The following is a 20789-nucleotide window of genomic DNA, read 5'->3' as shown; positions in this document are numbered from 1 at the left end:
TGAAGGCAAGGATTATAGCAGCATTCACCAACTTAGACAAGGAGACCACCCAGAAGAGTTGCAGGAGATTCCGAAGTCGTCTGGAGGCTGTGGTTGAGGCCAATGGCAATTTTTTGAATAAATTTACTCTTTAGTATTTCAAAATACTAACTGCCAGTGACCCATCATCCATGCAAATACATCTCTCTCCTACCACATCATGATTTTCTCCGACACATTGTCTTGCAATCTGAAATACTTCAAGCCTCTGGTCCTCACGATGCAGAACATTGGCAAAGTTCCTCCTCTCTGCTTCTCCTCTGTCTTCTAGCCTCCCTCTTAGCTACCTGATATAGTTCCCTGCTACCACCACTCTCCCACTCTTTCCAGACCTGCTTCTTTGCTCTAATGGTTTTGTCTACAGCACCGCTCTACCACCACATCACCCTAGTTCTGGTTGGGACTTTGCACCAGCTGCAGATTTGGTCTGTAGCACTCAGCAAGCTGTCCCTTAAGAGTTCCCAGCTGCCCTCTATGTTACAAGTTTAGTTCCTCCTGCTTCTCATCAAATTTCTCAATTAGGGTGTCCCTAAATCTCTGACCATATAAAGGATCCTTAAGCTTCCAGATCCTTCTTTTCCAGATTAGTCTGCTTCTAGGCAACCTTCTGGCCTGAAGTCTAAAGTCACTGATGAGTAGTCTATGCTGGGTGTGGGGGTACATTCTTCACCAAGGAAGGTCTTTGCATTTACAAGTGACCTTGTAAATCGCTGTCTGGTGAGAATGAAATCAATCTGGCTAGCATGGTCACCCAATTGATAGGTAAGCAGGTGACTGATTGGCTTCCTGAAGTTGGTGTTGCAGATCATTAAGTCATTTGTGTCACAGAGCTCCAGTAGCCTTGTTCCCTTTTTGTTTCGGGAACCAATTCCATAACCCTTGTACTCCATGGAAGATACCTGGCTGCTGCCCAACATGTCCCTGCAGAAGGATAGCATAAAAGTGGTCCTTCTGCTCATTTGGTAGCACTACCTGGGGCGCATAGGCAGAGATAATTGTTGCTATACTATTCTGCAAAACTAGCCTGAGCTTAAGTACTCTATTGCGCACTCTGACTACCTGTATGACCTTATCCACCCATTTCTCTATGAGAAGTATGCTCACACCACCTTCTTCCCTGTCACTGTTACCTACCCAGAAGATTATATATACATAAAATTTGTGGTAATGCTTCAACAATTAGCAAAGCACTTGATCAGCTGAGAGAGTAAAGATAATCAATCTTAAATTACAAAGCACAAATCTTGCAAATATCTACCCATGGTTTCTTGGTCAAAATAATAATTTATTCCACCATTTATCAAGCTGAAATCAAGACTGTTTGTCAGTTGTCTTTTGAGCAGATAATGTTTAAACAAGAGATGAAAGAAGACAACAAAAAAAAAAACAGAAAAATACAAGGGAGATAAGCAGCAGATGATTCAAGCCTGCCTAGGATGCACATGTAGTGACAAATCTAAATGTCATCTAGGACAGAAGTGTGATATATCTTCCTGTTGTTTATGAAGCACAAGTTTCAGCAAACTATGACAATGGTTGTACAAATATCAAATGTTATATCAGAACCGTGGAAGGAAAATTTATATCTAGATGTAACAACCATCTTTCAAATCTTAGGTACCATAATAAGAAACATTCAACAAATCTTTCAGCTTTAATCTTAAAAGATGAAGGGACCAATTCCAATATCAAATGGAAAATCCTTTCTAAATCCTGACCCTGTATTAATAGGTCTAAATAATGTTCAGTGTGTTCGCTTGAAAAACTGTATCTATTAAAACACTTGAGAACCTCCAATAGACACAAATTAAAGGAACGAGATTTTTTTCTTCATGTCCACATTTCAAAAAATACATCGTCAGAATTTAAAAGCAGACCACCAGACACTTAGTAAACCATTAACATCTTGTTTACATCTGCTTAACATCATTATTGTCATGTTGGTTATCTCCCTTGTTTTTTTCCTTTTTATCTTCTTCTTTACACGTTATCTGTTCAAAAGACAAATGCTCTTGCTTTCTGCTTGATAAATGGTGGAATATATTATTTCGACCAGGAAACCCTGGATAGGTATTTGCAAGATTTGTGGTTTTTAATTTAAGATTGTGTGTGTGTGTGTTTATCCCCCACTACTGCTTGACAACTAGTGTTGGTATGTTTGTGTCCCCGTAACTTAGTGATTTGGCAAGAGAGACCAATAGAATAACTACCAAGCTTTACAAAAACATAAGTACTGGGGTCGATTCATTGGACTAAAATTCTTTAAAGGATATTAAGTTGTCAGATAAATTCATTCATTCTCCGCCATATATTTTAATCCTTTTCAATGTTATCACAGTGGTTGGGATGCAAGCTTCTTACCATACAGCTGCGCCTGTGTCTTGTTAACAATTCCTGATGTTTTAAATACTACACTTTAATGGGAGCCTCTATTGGTCAGACTCAGTCATGCCATGCAGGTTGGGCAAGGTCTTTTGTGAAAGACTGGCATTGATATTTATTCAAGAGAAAGGCTGAAATCTTAAGGCCAGTACAGCTTGGCACCAGTGTGGTTGTAAGGCATTGCTGTCAGAAACACTAAGAGCTGGAATAGATACAAGCATCAAAATATCTGGCAACCAGGTATTCTAAAGCAGACAAGGCCAGCCCTCCACGGGGTGTGTGGAGAGAATATGCTTCTGTATGGGGTGAAACAAGGACTTAACCCATCTGTCACCATACCTCCCCATGAAATACACCATCTCCATATCAATTAAACTCCAAGACATTGAACAACCTAGTAAAACAACACTGCCTCTACAAAGCCAGTGTTTGGAACATAAACTAACATGAAATCCTGATGGAATCTTTAACCCATTAGCATTCAGATTACTCTTTCAATTGTAATCCTTATTTATTCACATTCAATTGAATTTATCATGCTTTAACTCACTGTTTCAAGATTTCAGTGATGTGGTTGTTTATTTTTAGAATGACATTGTAAGGTTGGTATGATAGGTTGGATCTGATCAGTTTTAGCATAAAACACATTTTGACTGGTTATGGCCAGTTCAAATGCTAAAGGCTTAAACCTAGATCTGCTCAAAATAGTTTTGTGTGTTAATGATTAAAGATTCAACTGAGTCTTCTGCACTACTGTTTTCTTGATTGTCTGGAGAAAAATGAAATGGAGTAGATTTTAAATTCAGAATAACCATCCATTTATCAGTCAAGATAGCTAAAAGCCTTCAACCCACCCACCTCTCTCTCTCTCTCACTCTCTCTTTCTTCCTTTCTTTCTTTTTTTCTTTCTTTCTGTTCTTACTTCTGGATCCTTGTTTGTAATGTTTTAGGCAATTGAACATTTCGCCTGGAATGTACGAATGTTACGTGGACAGTCAGATCTACTCCAGCAAGCAAAAAAGGATTGCTCGGAAGATGTTCGACAGGTATTTTATTCGTTTTTTTTATTTTTATATAAAATTTAATTCTTTGCTTAGCTCTCAAATAAACAAACAAAAAAAATTCATTTCAAATTTTTTTTTCTTTGTTTAATTATGAACCTTCACTCCATTTCACTCTATTCAAATATGACTTTATTCCACTTAAGTCTCTCACTTCACTCCATGCAACACTAAAAACTCTCCCTCTTTTTGCCACCATGCTGATGACGGGAGTAGTTTGTGTTCAAAGATCAGGAAGAAGAACAGCACCTGCATGCAGAGTTTGACTGGGACTGCCCCTACCATCCACTTCTCTTCTCCATCACTGCAGGGCTTTTCTTCCTGCCTGTGCTTTGTAGTTTTAAAATAGGAGTCACTCCATGCAATCCTATCCCACTCTTTAAACTTGAAGCTCTGACCATAGCAGTTCAGTGAGCTAAGAAAGCTGCAGTAACCTGCAAGTTGTAGGTTTCACATTGGAATGGCCTTCTCCAAGGTGAAGTGCCTTACAAGGTTGTAGAGCACCACCTACCTTGAGTTGCTAGAAGGCTATTGAAGATTGTGCCTGGGGCACTCCACTCTTTGATTTGCTGTTGAGGTTGACTCTCGTAGTCATTTCCTTCCCCAAGGCACTCACAAGGCAGTGAAGGTTTGTGCTTAGAGTTTCTTCTAATTAACATGCTAATTAACTCATAGCTGAGACTCTCTGACAGGTGATACTACTCCAGATCAGAGTAGACCTTGAAGCGAGACATGGTTCTGCTCACCACATCACCACAGTAGTGCATTCTCTAAAGCTTCTTAGTTCCATCATCATCATCATTACTACCACTACAACTTCAAGTGGTAGACCTAATCCACCATCCGTTTCAACACTACTGCCTCACACCACCACCACCACCACCATCAAGCCCTTGGGTGCTTTTAGCAGAGTCAAATCTGGTACAAGAACTCAAAAAACCCGATAAACAGTCTGAGGACATCTTCCCTCTTCTTCTTTCCCTTACACCAGCCTCAATGATCCTGTAAAAAAGTCCTGGGTGCCACCCTTCCTTCTTCTCTCACAAAACCATAAACCACCACCACCATAACTGACACCATAAAATATGATACCTTACTTTATCAAACTGATTCTTCCTGATGTTCTAAATATTTGTTACATTTGACTATCATTTGTTTTACTGTATTCTCCGCAGCACAAAATGACATACAGATGTTTGAATGTTTATACTACATATTTAATGTAGTATAAACATTCAAATTTTGTCAGCATCTTTCCAAATCTTGCTGCATTTCACATGGAATTTTTGGCCCTCCAAATTCATCTTGGTGTATAAGTCAATCTACGTTTTTGGGGTTTTTTGGCGGGATGTAAACTTTGGTCTAAAAAACTTAATTTGTTTACCAGAAAATATGGTAATTTTTAGATAATTCAAAATAAATAAAAATATCTTTTATTTTTTTCCCCATTATATTTTCAGATCAAGGAAGCTGGAATATTGATGGGTCTTCTCAAAGATACTGGTTCCTCAGTATGATGTTTATGAAACCTGGACCTTTTTAGGTTTTTTTGGGGGTTTTTTTTCATTGATGACCAAAACTCTGAATGAAAAATTTTCCATCCACTTGGTTTTCTGTTGACTGATGCAAAACCAGGAAATCATGTCACTCTGAAAGAAAAAAATGAAACTACTCTGGTCTTGACTATGTTCCTTGCCAGTTGTCTGAAAGTTCAGTTTTCCTCTCTTCATGTCTGCAATATTTGCAGCATTAAAATAATAATAATAATAATAATAATGATGATAAAATAAAATAAAAAATACCCAACTCCCATAAAAACCCCTACCTTTTGTTAATTAGAAAAAACAAAGTGTAAAAATAATGTTCCAAGCAGTTTTAAAAAAAAAGCTTTTTTAGTCTTTTTAAGACACATGGAATACATATTTATATGCAAATGTCTATAATATATTTCTACAGACATATCTGCAATAAATACTTGTAGAAAGGTTAGAAGTGTATATATATATATATATATATATATATATATATATATATATTTCTACAGATTGGTCTGTGATAAATTTATAAAGGGATATATGTATATATATATATATATATATATATATATATATATATATATATATATATATATAGAAAACAATGCAGGCTGGATATATATATATAAAAACAGTGCAGACTGGATAGTAATATATTTCTATAGTTGCATTTATATAGATATATTTGGCAATTTATATATCTATACTCATAACTGACATATTTCTATAGTCAAGTTTATCATATATTTATATAGACACGTGGAATATATTTATATAGACAGTTGGATAATATTTTCATAAGGACAGGCCTACAGTATATTTATATAGAGAGCTGGATAATATATTTATATACACACAGTTCTACAATATATTTATATAGAGCACTGAAGAATAACATTCATATAGATAGGCATACAATATATTTATATAGACAGCTGGATGATATTTTCATATAGATAGGCCTCTAATATATTTATATAATATAAACAGTTGGATAATATATATATATATATATATATATATATATATATAGATATAGATAGGCCTATTAAATATATCTATATCACTGGGTTATATATCTTATAGAAAGGTGGCAATATTTTGTAAAGACAGATCTACAATATGTGTGTGTGTGTATAGTGGAACCTTGGAAGTGGTAAATATCCAAGAGAGGTGTATACTGCAGGCTACTCTTCAGGCCAAGGGTATCTTGATTAAATGAAGTATACTTTGTCATTAGGAGGCCCATGTTAACACACTGATTGAATTCCTCCATGTGTTAACATGGACTTGCTAACAAGGTAAACTTCATTTAATCAAGATACTCTTGGCCTGAAGAGTAGCCTGTGGTATACACCTCACCTGGATATTTACCACTACCAAGGTTCCGTTCACTATATACAGTGTGTCCAAAAAGTTTCACCCGATACTTATTTTGAAATCTATTGTAGGTTTTTCAGTTAATTTTATTGTATAGAACAATGATGAATAATAATTACGAATGAAACGATGTACAATGCAATAAAAACTGAGCGAGACTTTCTAGACACCCTGTATATATATATATATATGGGCAGGTTGATAATATAAATATATTATCAACCTGCCCATGATGATATATACTGGATGATATATTTATATAGCCAAGCCTACTATATATATATATATATGCCTTCATGATGACAGCAAACATTTTTTATTGTTGTTGAAATGTCTGAAACTAAAAGCAACTGAAAGATATTCAGAGAGAAAGAGAGGGAGGGTTAAAGAACATTTAAAGTTTAAGAGACAACGGGAGGAAAACAAGGTTTTCTAAACAAAGTAGAATAATACAAAACATGAAGTGAACATATTTCAACAGGTTTGTTCCCTTATATTTTCGAAATATTATATATATATATATATATATATATATATATATGAATTATTTTCAGAAGATAATTAATTTCTTTATACAGCCCTGTCCATCTTGAGTCATTAAGGAAACCTAATTAATTTGTCCACCCCCACTCTCACCCAAGCTTATACCCCACCATTCATTATCAGATAACCCTGTTTGTTTTCCTATCTGTCTCCCTCCTTTCCCCCTCTCTCTGTCCACCTACCCCTCAGTCTATTGCTCCCCTTTCTTCCCTCTAATCTCCCCAGTTCATCTTGAATATTTTCCTCACTTCCCTCTCAGACTTACTTTCCCTGTGATGCTGCCACTAAATAGTAACCGAAAAGAATGAAAGAAAACCAAAACAAAAATAGCCAACACATTACCGAAAGAAAGACCCTCCTTTTGAATAAAGCACCCTGATCCAACCCATATTAAATCCAGTTTCTGTAAAATATCTAAATTTATTGGAGCTATAAGAAAGAAAAAAAATAAGCAGCATTACAGTTTTATATATATATATATATATATATCAGGGTTTTAATGAAAGCCTGTTGATACACCCCTCCTTCCCTTACTTCTCTCTGCCTCTATTTTGAAAATATTCAGTTATACAACACATACTACACATTCATACATACAACTAAAAGCAAAAAAAAAAAGAAAAATAATATATGTATCACATATTTGTAAAATATGTATGTCATCATCATCATTGTCATTGTTTTATGTCTACTTTTCCGAGCTGGTAGGGGTTGGATGGATTTGCTGAGTTGGATGCTCTTCTTATCACCAACCTTTCTAGCACGTAAGATGCAGTGTATCTTTTCTAAAACCAGCGCACGTGCACACACACACACACACACATCTTCAAGCAGCTGTTGTGCCATGCCTGGAATCTCTGTCATTCATCAGCTTCAGTAGATCCTCAATTCCATGGTGTGTGTTGAGAGATCATCAGTGTAGTTGAGTAGTCTTCATCTTCTGTTAGAGTTTCAAAGCCTCCAAAATATAACATCTGATATGGTCTGTTGTTCAGCATGGTAGCAGCAGGTGACATCCTACTCTGCATTCAGCAACAATAGTAGAGATGGGCAGAAATGCATCCATAGATTTTTCTATTTGGGATTGTTCGTGAGAAGCCTGGTGTGTGTACCATCAAAGCTACCTTGAAATTCTTCGTTGTCCATGTTTTGATTCCATTGACAAAGATGCTTTGTGTGTATCTATCACTGTATCAAGCAGGCATTGTGATCAGTGGTGTATAACAACATCCAATGTGTTTCTTTGCATTGTTGTAGCTTTTGAATGAGGCCACTCTAGTGGCTAGCCTGGCAGGCCTATGGCATATAAGGAACCCAGATCACAGAATTCCCCCTAAACAAGAGACCAGTCCATCACAGGACCACAGGATAACACATTTACAGCTGCAGCAATGTGAAATGAAGTGTTTTGCTGAAGAACACAACACAACACACTGCCAGTCAGGGAATTGGACATATATACACATATATAGAGTGTGTGTGTGTGTGTGAGCATTCTTCACAAACACATTATATATTCTTTTATTCCTTTATTCTTTTACTTGTTTCAGTCATTTGACTGAGGCCATGCTGGAGCACTGCCTTAAAGGGTGTTATTCGAAGAAATCGATCCCATGACTTAATCTTTGTAAGCCTAGTACTTATTCTATTGGTCTCTTTTGCCAAATTGCTAAGTTACATGGGACATAAACACACCAGCCTCAGATAGTGGGGGGACAAACACATACACACAAACATATGTATATATATATATATATATATATATATATATATGTATGACAGGCTTCTTCCAGCTTCCATCTACCAAATCCATTCATAAGGCTTTGGTTGGCCTGAGGCTATAGTAAAAAACACTTGCCCAAGGTGCCACGCAGTGGGACTGAACCTGGAACCATGTGGTTGGGAGGCAAGCTTCTTACCACACAGCCATGCCTACACCTATATATATCTATATATAAATACACACACACATACATGTTTTTATGTATGTATGCTTCAGTATACATGTGTCAACTTATCTAAAAAGAAAAAAGAAAGTTATTTTCCTCTAAGGAATTTGAAATTAATTAGTTTGAGGTATGATAAAAAAATGTCTATGTGAATAAAATAAAACAATGGAAGAATCTCATATAATATATATCACACATAGCAAATAATGTGTATATATATATATATATATATATATATATATATATATAAAGAATACAGGAAACGTAACTGATACCTTATGTTTTATATAATGTGCATGTATTTCAAGAAGCTGATTACTGTTATTACATAAGCTGGGTGGCCCTGTTACACAAAACAGTTGGCTCAATTCCTTAGCATTGTCAGCAAAAATACATGAAGAAAATTGCAAGCCCTTATATACGCTGTATGCAAATTTCTGCCATGCACACACCTTTATGGTAACAGGTCATGCTTTCCAGCACATGTTTTTATATATTATTGTGCTTTAATTGAAGAATCAATCAATATATTTAAGTCTCATATTTTTTTCAAGGAAAACAACTTGATAGTGAATAACTATAAAATTGCTGTGTGCCAGCTCTGAAAGCTTTGAAACTGCTGGCAACCTTTTCCTTATAATAAGAAAAAAGCCAAAATTCTATACATAAACACACATATTTGCTTGCAGGCCTTGTGCATCGACAGGCGAAACTCAGAATGGCAAGAGACTTACACAACCATAATAATAATATATGATAACAATAATTCTAGGATGGAATTTATAAATATTTAATACATAGCTATACACGTTTCCATAGACATTAAACAATGATGATGATGATATATACACACACACACACATACATGTATACACATACATCCTCTATAATATTGGAAAAACACATAAAATGGTGGTGATGATGATGCATGCATTTATACATACATACTCTCACATGTATATTGATAGACAGGCACACACACACGTGTGTGTGTGTGTATGTTGATAGATAGATGCATACATGTATACATGAGTATGAGGTTATGCTAAATATTTCATTGTTGAAATGAGAAGAGAAGTGATGTTGTATGTAAATAGCCAGTCATTGTACAAAATATAAAATAAAGCTCATATTTTCTTTCTTCCTGTAACTTTTTTTACAATGTGAATATATATTTTACAAATGTGTGCATGCCATAAAGCTATATATATATATGTATGTATATATATATGTGTGTGTATATATATATATATATATATATATATATATATATATATAAATGTAATTTATACAATGATTTCAACAAACAATATAAATAATAATAATATTAATAACAATAATATTAATGTTTCTTTTTTAATCATCTCTTCATTTGTTCTGACATCATTGTTCGCTTGCTGTTGTTTAACTTTCTTTGGCTTAATTGTAAACAAACATATACCAACATAAATATTTCAGTCTGTATATGTGTGGATGCAGACCAGTGGCAAAAGATAATTTAGTATTTGACCAACTTATCATTAAGAACACAAACGATAATTGTTTGTTCACTATTTATGGCCATTTTCCTGTGCTAGAATGGCTCAGATGAAAATATTATTGAGGCATTGTTTTACAGCTGAATGTTCTTCCTGTAGCTAACCCTTACCTATTTTTCAAGCATGTTCAAGATATCTTATTGTTCTACACATGTTCAATACCAGTTGACAATTTGCTGCTAGGAGAAATAACTACCTCACCACTTGTAGCTCAGCAATATTTGGAGAAAAGCAAATACAAGCAAACACACACATCTGCACAAACACACACATACATCATCATTTAATCCTTGAATATTCAAGTTACTCTGTTAAATATAATGCTTATTTTTTCATAATTACTTTAAATTAATCATGCATTATCCTGTAGCCTTGAGATTTCAATGGTGCGATTGTTTATTTTTAGAATTACACTGTAGGGTAGGTGTGAGAGGAACATAAAGCAGGTAGATATGGCTGGTTTAAATGCATCCGGCTTCCATACTGGCTAGAGTCAGATGGTTTGACAGTCCAATGTCGGCTTTGGCATCATTTCTACTCTTCAATGATACCTAAATATCCTTCCTAATCCAAGCATTTTGCAGAGTGTACTGGGTGCATTTCTTTTTTGCTTTTTGTCACGGCACCAGCGTCAGTGAGGTCACCATCCACCTACAGCAGAAACAGAAGCAGCTTCATGTTGGAAGACGATGGGTTAAGTATGAGAGACAGGAACAAGTTTTGTGCTGTAGAAGAGATATATAGCTACCTTGAGGGGATGAAAGGTTGAAGTTTCAAATAAGGAATAGAAACAGGTTTCATACTGTAGAAGAGATAATGGCTACCTTGAGGGAATGAATTGTTAATATTTGAAAGAAGTAGACAAGATACATGGTTACATTGAGAAGATGAGGGCTTGCAATATGAAAGAAGGAACAACAAAAGGTTTCATGCTGTAGGAGACATACATTGAGGATATAAAATTTTAAAATATGAAAGAAGGAACAGGCTTCATGCTGTATAAGAGATACCTTGTGAGGATGAAGTGTTAAAATATGAAAGAAGAGACAGGAACAGACTTCATACTCTAGATAATATACAGGGCAACCTTGAAGGGTTAAAGTATGAAAGAAGGGACCAAAATAGGTTTCACTCTGTACATACATGGCTATTTTGAGAGGATGAAGAGGCAAAATATAAAAGGGACGAGAGAAAGTATCATACTGTAGAAGAGGTACATGTCTACCTTGTGGGGATGAAGGGTTAATGTATGAAAGAAGTAAGAACAGGTTTCGTTCTGTAGAATGGCTATTTTCACAAGATTCAAGGTTAAAGTATGAAAGAAGAGTCAGGATGAGGTTTCGTGCTGTAGAAAGGATATGAAGCTATTTTGAAGTATGAAATAAAGGGACGGAAATAGGTTTCATACTATTGCTACATAGCTACCTTAAGGAATGAAGCATTATGAAAGAGTGAACAGAAACAGGTTTGTAACTGTAGAAAAGATGCATTGCTACCTTGAGGAGATGAGGGCTTAGGATATGAATGAAGAGACAGGAACAGTTTACATACTGTAGAAGAGATACATGGATTTGAGATGAAAGAATGGACAGGAACATGGCTACTTTGAAGGTTTGAAATATGAAAGAAGGTGGAGAAACAGGTTTCATGCTGTAGAAGAGATACTTGGCTACCTTCAGGGAATGAAGGTTTACAGTATAAAAGAACGGACAGGAACAGTTTTCACACTGTAGAAGAGATACCTGGCCACCTTGATAGGATGAAGGGGTCACTTATAAAAGGTGTCATGCTGTAGAAGAGATATATCGCTACCTTGAAGTGTTGAAGACAATACATGCTTCATGGCTACCTTGAGGAGATGAAATGTTACAGTATGAAAGGAGTAGAAAGAGGCTTGATACTGTAGATACATGATTACTTTGAGGGGACAAAGGGTTTTAAAGTATGAAAGAAGGGATGGGAAAAAGTTTCATGCAATAGAAGAGATAAATGTCTACCTCATAGGTATGAAGAGTTAATGTATGAAAGAAGGGGACAGGAACAGGTTTCATACTGAAGAAGTGATACATAGCTAGCTTGAAGTGATGAAGGATTACAGTATCAAGAAAGGGAGAGGAACAAGTTTCATACTGTAGAGGCTATTTTGAAGGGATCAAGTGTCAAAGTATGAAAGAAAAGTCAGGTACAAGTACAAAAGATACATGACTACTTTGAGGTCTTGATGTGTGAAAGAAGGGTCAGGAACAGGTTTCATACTATAGAAGAGATACATGTCTACCTTGTGGGGATGAAAGGTTAATATATGAAAGAAGAGGCAAGAACACGTTGAAGAGACACATGGCTATTTTCAAGGAATTAAATTTCAAAGTATAAAAGAAGAGACAGGATGAGGTTTCATGCTGTAGAAGAGGTCCATAACTATTTTGCGGGATGAAGGGTTAATGTATGAAAGAAGGGACAAGAAAAGGTGCCATACTGTAGAAGAGATATATGTCTACCTTGAAAGGATGAAACTTGTTCCTGTCCTTTCTTTTATATATTAACTCTTCATACCTACAAGGTAGACATGTACATTGTACAAGACATACATGGCTATTTTGATGGCATGAAGGTTTAAAGCATGAAACCTTTCCTGTCCTTTCTTTCATACATCAACATGTCAAGATAGCCATGTACAGTATGAAACTTGTACCTGTCCTTTCGTTCATACTTTGACACTTCATCCCCTCAAAATAGCCAGGTGTCTCTTTTACAGCATGAAACCTGTTCCTCTCAAGGCAGACATGTAGCAGAAATAAATGACTACCTTGAGAGGAAAAAAGGTTAAAATATGAAAGAAGGAACAGGAGTTGCTTTCATATCTTAAAAGAGACGACACATGGCTACCTTGAGGGGATGAAGGGTTAAAAATGAAATAAAAGGCAGGAACAGGTTTCATACTGTAGATGATTTACATGGCTACCTTCAGGAGATGAAGGGTTAAAGTATGAATGAAGGGACCAAAACAGATTTCATGCTGTACATTGTACAAGACATACATGGCTATTTTGATGGCATGAAGGTTTAAAGTATGAAAAAAGGGACAGAACCAAATTTCATACTGTAGAGATACATGGCTACCTTGTGGTGTTGAAGGGTCAACATATGAAACATTGGACAAGAATATGTTTCACACTGTAGAAGGGATACATGGCTACCTTGAGGAGATTAAGTGTTAAAGTATGAAAAAGAGACAGTAGTGTGTTTCATACAAAAGAAGTGATGAAGGGTTAAAGTATGAAAGAAGGGAGAGGATTAGGAGTCATACTGTGGAAGAGAAACATGGTTACATTGAGGGGATGAAGGGGTAAAGAATGGACAATAATAGGTTTCACACAGTGGAAAAGATACATGGCTATTTTGAGGGGATGATGGGTTAAAGTATGAAAGAGGGGACAAGAAAAGGTTTCATGCTATAGAAGAGACACATGTCTACCTTGTAGGTATGAAGAGTTAAATATATGAAAGGAGGGACGCATAAGTTTCAGTCTGTAAAAGAGATACATGGCTATTTTGAGGGGATGAAGGGTTAAATTATGAAAGAAGGGGCAGAAGTAAGTGTCATACCATGTGCTGTTGAATGGTAAACATATGCAAGAATGGACAGGACGCAATTCATACTGTACATGGCTATCTTGAGGGGATGACAGGCATGGACCGCATAACCATTTTCAATACAAAACAGTGAATACACAAAACAAAGATAACCAACATATTTATCTACCAAAAAGTTGTCAATAAAGGTGATTTTAGCAAAAAGATAGTTATATTGCGCCCAGTGCACATATGCCTGAATCTCACAAACTAGGTAGGAAGAATGTTAGTAAGATTTGTGAAACAGGTGTTTAGCTTTTAAGACATCATCAATATTTGCTTTAGAATTGCTGCATCCAACCAAGAGAATTGCTTTCAAATGTCCATCAGTCAATCTCACTCGATGTGCTGACTTCACAGATATAAGTTATTCAAAACAGGCAAATTTATTCAAATTTGAAAATTCATTATCAGATAAGCAGGTAAAATTCAACAAGTTTTCCTTCTCTATGCTTCTCTTTCAGCAAGTCATTTGCTTGCAAATCAGTGAGCACCAACTATAGTTTGACTGGCATATCATCAAGGTTACAGTCAAACAGATTCTGGAACAGAAGAATGTTACTCTCAATTCTGTCGAGATCTGAAAATTTCTCCAGAAAATGTTTATTTAAATTGTAAATAATCTCCAGAAACTTGAGGTTGACATCTGCGATTCCAGCACAAAACTCTTTGAAACACTGAAAATGAGAGAAATTTCCTCCTTCCAGTTGTGCTTCAAATAATGATAGCTTTCTCTGAAATCCATTGATGCTTCTGGGGAGATCACTGATAATGTTATCCTTTCCCTGAAGTTCCAAGTTCAATTCATTCATGTAAACCAAAAATTACAACATTGACAGCCTGGTAGAATCTGACAGAAGTGGATCAACTCTATACTTTTCAGTAAGAAAAATATCTATTTCTCTTTGGAGTTTATAAAAATGAAACAGGACTTTACCACAGCTGAGCCACCTCACTGCTGCGTGATAAGGCAAGTCACAGAATTCAGAATCAATTTCTTCAAGAAAAACCTGAAACTGGCAGTGATTATATGCATGACCCCAAATGAAGTTCACTGCAGAAATGACTGGTTTCAATACATGTGAAATATCTTTCTTTCCCACAGAGTGTTTGTTGATGTATAATGCAGTATATAAACACAGAACCCAGGAGTTGAATATCTTCCAGCTTAGTCCTGATCTGCCCCACAAGACCCTTCCTCACTCCAGCCATGTTTTTTCCTCTGTCAACTGTAAACACATTGAAGCTGATTCCACTGAAAGTTATAGCCTAGCAAAGTTTTCTACACTTCCATGAAAATGTCTTCTCCAGTTGTTCCAAGCATGCTGCAAAAGGATGCCAACTCTTCTGTGATTTGAAAGTCCAAATTAATACCATAAATGAACACAAGAAGTTCTGACATTCTCAAGAGATCAGTAGATTCATCCTGTGCCAGAGAATACTACAAGAAGTTCCCAGCTTTCTCGTGTATCTGTAGCACTTGCTTCCATCATACACTCTTTGAAGATGCCAAGGTTTTCCTCGCTCCACCATTTTGTGCACTATTTTATAAATTGTACGAGTGACAGATACATTCTCATGAAGAGAATGTTTAAACATATGGATGTATGTCTGTATGTATGGTACATATGTATATATGCATGTATGTACATGTGTATGAATTTATGTACAAAAGTAGGCATGTATGTACTACATATGTATATATGTATGTATGCATGTGTACTACATATGTATAACTATGTATGTACGTATGTATGTTTGTATGTATTGGGGTCATCCCATAAATAATACAGTTTTTTATACTTCTATTTTTCTGAATTAAGTTCTTTTTTAACCTAAAATACACTCTCCTTCATTTTCTACGATGCTCTTCCATCTATCTGGTAGACTTGCAAGGCCTCTCTTCCAAAATTCACTTGTCCATGACAAAAAATACTCCTCCAGCACTGACCTCATCTACAAAATTCATATTTTTTCCATCTAAGTGATTTTGAAGAAATAAATGATTATCAGATGGGACAATGTCTAGCGAATATGGTGGGTGGGGAATTGTTTCCCATTCAAACTGCTCCAGCCTTTGGAATGTCATCCTCGCTGCATGTGGCCAAGCATTATCCTGATGGAAGAACACCTATCGTCTTGAAACCAAAGATGGTTATTTTTCTTCTAGTGCTGACTTAAGCTGCTCAAAATAGATCTTTGTTATCATTTGGTTTGGGATCAAAAGTTCGAAGTGGACTAAACTTTTCATATCCCACCAAACAACACCTTACATGGGTGAAGACCTTTAGCCTGGAGTGCCAGTGTTTCTCCTTTCCCTACCCACTGTCTTTGGCGCTTGACATTTTTATCGAGAACCGATTTCTTGTTACCAGTTACTATTTGGTCCAAAATATGTTCATTCGTGACAGCAAAGAAGAGCACACATTCACTTTCTGTGTGCAATGAGACTTGGAAAGTTTATGAGGAACCCATTGACCCAATTTACTGACTTTTCCAATGGCATGCAGGTGTTGATGAATGGTTGAATGACCAAATTCAAACTTCTCTGCTACTTCCTCTGTCTAACACTTATTGTCCAATCCCCATATACTGCATTAATATTCCTTGCACTTTCTATTGTATTGTTACCTTTATTGAACACATAAAAGCAAAATATGCTCCTTTGTTACTTACATTATATCTTTGAAAAAATAACTGTTAAAATCAAACTGTACTTTTCAAAACTTGCACTAAGAATGAGAAGGTAAAATTACTACCTGCTTTTATAGCAAGTTGATGCAGGTAGTTTATCCTGACCCCTCCAACTTCATACAATTGAAAAAACCACAGGATGATCCAATATGTAGGTATGCATGTATTTGTGTATGTACGAATGTGAGTATGTATGTATATATATGCATGTTTATAGGTAACTATGGATGTATGAACATATATGTATCTACATATGTTTGCATGTACATACATATATACGTACTTTTATATATATATATATATATATATATATATATATATATATATATTATATTTAAATACTACTTTATATTTTTAAATTGCATATCTTTTACTTTTTTATATTTATATCATTTGGCCCCCGGCCCATCAGGAATCACTGCAGAGATGCTCAAAATATCTGGCAGTGTCAGCTATAGCCTGATCATCTGTATAATTAATCAGGTGATACATGAAGGAGTCATCTCCAATGACTGGTGTAGCAGCACCATAGTCAACTGCTACAAAGGTAAAGGTGACGCTTTAGACACAAACAATTACGGAGGTATCAAGTTGTTGGATCAGGTAATGAAAGTCACAGAGAGGGTCATAGCCCAACTAATTAGGGAGAGAGTCAGTTTAGATGAGATGCAGTTTGGGTTCGGGCCAGGGAAAAGCACCACTGATGCTATATTTCTGGTAAGACAGCTGCAGGAGAAATACCTAGCCAAAGATATACCTCTGTACCTGGCTTTTGTTGACATGGAGAAAGCCTTTGACAGAGTCCACCGCTCCCTTATCTGGTGGTCAATGAAGAAACTAGGAATAAATGAGTGGCTGGGACGCTGTCAGTAAGGTGAGGGTTGGCAACAAGTAAAGAATTCCAGGTAGAGGTAGGGGTCCACCAAGGTTCAGTCCTCAGCTCTCTCCTATTTATCATAGTCCTCCAGGCAATAACACAGGAATTCAAGATGGGATGCCCCTGGGAGCTCCTCTTTGCTGATGACCTTGCACTAATTGCTGAGTCACTATCAGAACTAGAGGAGAAGTTTCAGGTGTGGAAGCAAGGACTAGAATCGAAGGGCCTTAGAGTCAACCTAGCTAAAACCAAAGTCTTAATAAGTAGGAAGGTAGACAAAACACAAACCCCTTCAAGTAGATGACCTTGCTCGATCTGTAGAAAAGGCGTAGGTAGAAACTCTATAAGATGTACCCAGTGTAAGCTATGGACACATAAAAAGTGCAGCAATATCAAAGGAAGGTTAACTAGGAAGTTAGTTTTTGTATGTAGCAGATGTTCAGGTGCAATAAACACTGAAAATGTGCAGAAAACAACTTGTCACATTCCAGGGAGAAAAACTGGACATAGTTGATAGCTTCCAATATCTGGGTGACCAAGTTAGTAGTGGGGGAGGATGCGCTGAAAGTGTAGCTGCTAGAATAAGAATAGCCTGGGCAAAGTTCAGAGAGCTCTTACCTCTGCTGGCGACAAAGGGCCTCTCACTCAGAGTAAAAGGCAGACTGTATGACGCATGTGTACGAACAGCCATGCTACATGGCAGTGAAACATGGGCCATGACTGCTGAGGACATGTGTAAGCTTGCAAGGAATGAAGCCAGTAATCTTCGATGGATGAGTAATGTCAGTGTGCATACCTGATAGAGTGTAAGTATCTTGAGAGAAAAGTTGAACCTAAGAAGCATCAGTTGTGGTGTGCAAGAGAGACGATTGCGCTGGTATGGACATGTTGCAAGAATGGATGAGGATAGCTGTGTGAAAAAGTGCCACACCCTAGCAGTTGAGGGAACCCGTGGAAGAGGCAGGCCCAGGAAAACCTGGGACGAGGTGGTGAAGCACGACCTCCGAACATTAGGCCTCACTGAGGCAATGACTTCTGACCGAGACCTTTGGAAATATGCTGTGTGTGAGAAGACCCGGCAAGCCAAGTGAGACCAAAATCCAAGGCCTCTGCCTGGGATGTAACTAGCCCACTTATGCATAACATTCCTTCTTTGGACACTAAACTCCGCTTGCGAAAACCTGTTGAGGCAAGTGAAATCAAAATCGAACTAAATTTGTAGACTGGCACCCATGCCAACGTCTCTTCATTGAACACTACACTCGGCTTGTGAAGACCTGTTGGGGCAAGAGAAAGCGAAATCATGATGGCACCTGTACCAGTAGATCACTAAGAGCACCGTCCGAGTGTGATCATTGCCAGAGTACCAGCTGTCTGGCTTCCGTAAAAAGACATTTGAGCGAGTTCGTTGCCAGTACCGCTGGACTGGCTCCTGTGCAGGTGGCACATAAAATACACCATTTCGAGCGTGGCCGTTGCCAGCACCTCCTGACTGGCCTTCGTGCCGGTGGCACATAAAAGCACCAACTACACTCTCGGAGTGGTTGGCGTTAGGAAGGGCATCCAGCTGTAGAAACTCTGCCAAATCAGATTGGAACCTGGTATAGCCATCTGGTTCACCAGTCCTCAGTCAAATCGTCCAAACCATGCTAGCATGGAAAGCGGACGTTAAACGATGATGATATATATATATACTTATGTATATACACACATATATACGTATGTATTTATATATATATAATACACATATATACGTATGTATTTATATATATATAATACACATATATACTTATGTATTTATATATATATATAATACACATATATACTTATGTACATATGATATATATATACATTTACACTTATGCATATATACGATATATATATATTTGAAAAAATGTTTAGAGGTAACACACGAGTGTTATGAAAAACAAGAACAAAAATGCTACTTTCTTCAAATTGGGTACATTTTAATTTTCCTTTTATATGACTGCATTTACACGTTTCGGTTTTTGAAAAACTTTACTAAAAATATGTACTAAAATGGAATATGTAGAGAGAAAAGAGAGAAAATTAAGATTAACATTCATAGTTTACTTTCCATTTCCCTGCAAGAGCACATGATAATATCCGTTAGTTCTGGTGGCATGACAAGCTGAACTGACTGTCAGTAATTACTTTAAAGTATACTGCATAATTACATACATGGCTGCGTAATTCAAAACCACATGCTTTAGGGTTTGGACATGTTGTCTTCTACTCTAGTCCTGAGCCAACAAAGCATTACAGTGGATTTGGTAGGTGGAAACATTAAAAAGCCCATCATATGTATATGTGTGTACAAGTATGTCCATGTCTCCCTGTCTTGACATTGCATAAATGAGTGTCATTGTCAGACAAACAGCACCATTCATTTCCAATATTCTGTGAAAATATGTCTGGCCATGAGGAAATATTACCCTGCTTGGAAATAGGTGGGGGGGGGGGGCAATAGGAAGGACATCAGGGAATAGCAAATCTGCCACAACAAATTGTGTCTGATCCATGCAAGCATGAAAAAGCTGATGTTAAAATGATGAAGACACATATACATACATGCACATGTATATCCATAAATATCTGGTAGTGTGTTTTGATGGAATACACTTTACCAGATACTTTTGACTTAGTATCTAGATCAACATCCACTTGAATACCAGTGTTGTGTTGTAACCATATTATACAAGAAGGGATTGGCTATATTGTTATAAACATGAATTATGTACTTGAATAAACACCCAAATAATTACTGGTATTTTGAATGCGTTTGACATTAGTCATCATGAGCAAAGTGCTTCTCTTGTGATGACTGATGAGTGGTATCAGTAAGAATAGGTAGCTACTTGAAACATGCATATTAAATATCAGCAATTGTTTTTGTGATTATTCAAATCATCATACTTTAATGCCTGTTTTTTATGCTGACATGGGTTAGACAGTTTGACCAAATCAGAGAGCTGCACCAGGTTCCAGTCTGATTTGGCTGAAGTGTGTGCTGGGTGCTTTTAATGTGGCACCAGCACAGGACCCCTCATCAGGGGACATGGCCTTAACACTTCTGCTATAGCGGATGAGTCTTCTTGAGAACAGCAAGGCACCAGGTAACTTGGTCCTTTGTCACC

At 36.7% G+C, this 20789-nt stretch overlaps 1 protein-coding gene across 6 annotated transcripts in view; it reads left to right on the top strand.

Annotated features, from left to right (window-relative positions):
- Positions 1-5300, top strand: part of LOC106870770 (inactive phospholipase C-like protein 1) — a 191682-nt gene extending 186382 nt beyond the window's left edge. For all 6 annotated transcript variants that reach the window (XM_089340302.1, XM_089340304.1, XM_089340300.1 and 3 more), the window contains 2 exons: positions 3372-3467; positions 4943-5300. In XM_089340302.1, coding sequence (XP_089196428.1) covers positions 3372-3467; positions 4943-4999 — 153 coding nt within the window. In that variant the 3' untranslated portion in view covers positions 5000-5300. The remainder of the gene's footprint in view (positions 1-3371; positions 3468-4942) is intronic.
- Positions 5301-20789: the final 15489 nt, after the last annotated feature.

The sequence above is a fragment of the Octopus bimaculoides genome, chromosome 23, assembly GCF_046866305.1.
Source record: "Octopus bimaculoides isolate indiv1 chromosome 23, ASM4686630v1, whole genome shotgun sequence".
Classification (NCBI taxonomy): Eukaryota; Metazoa; Mollusca; class Cephalopoda; order Octopoda; family Octopodidae; genus Octopus; species Octopus bimaculoides.
The sequence above is the reverse complement of the archived record's forward strand: the minus strand, read 5'-3'. Positions and strand labels throughout refer to the sequence as shown.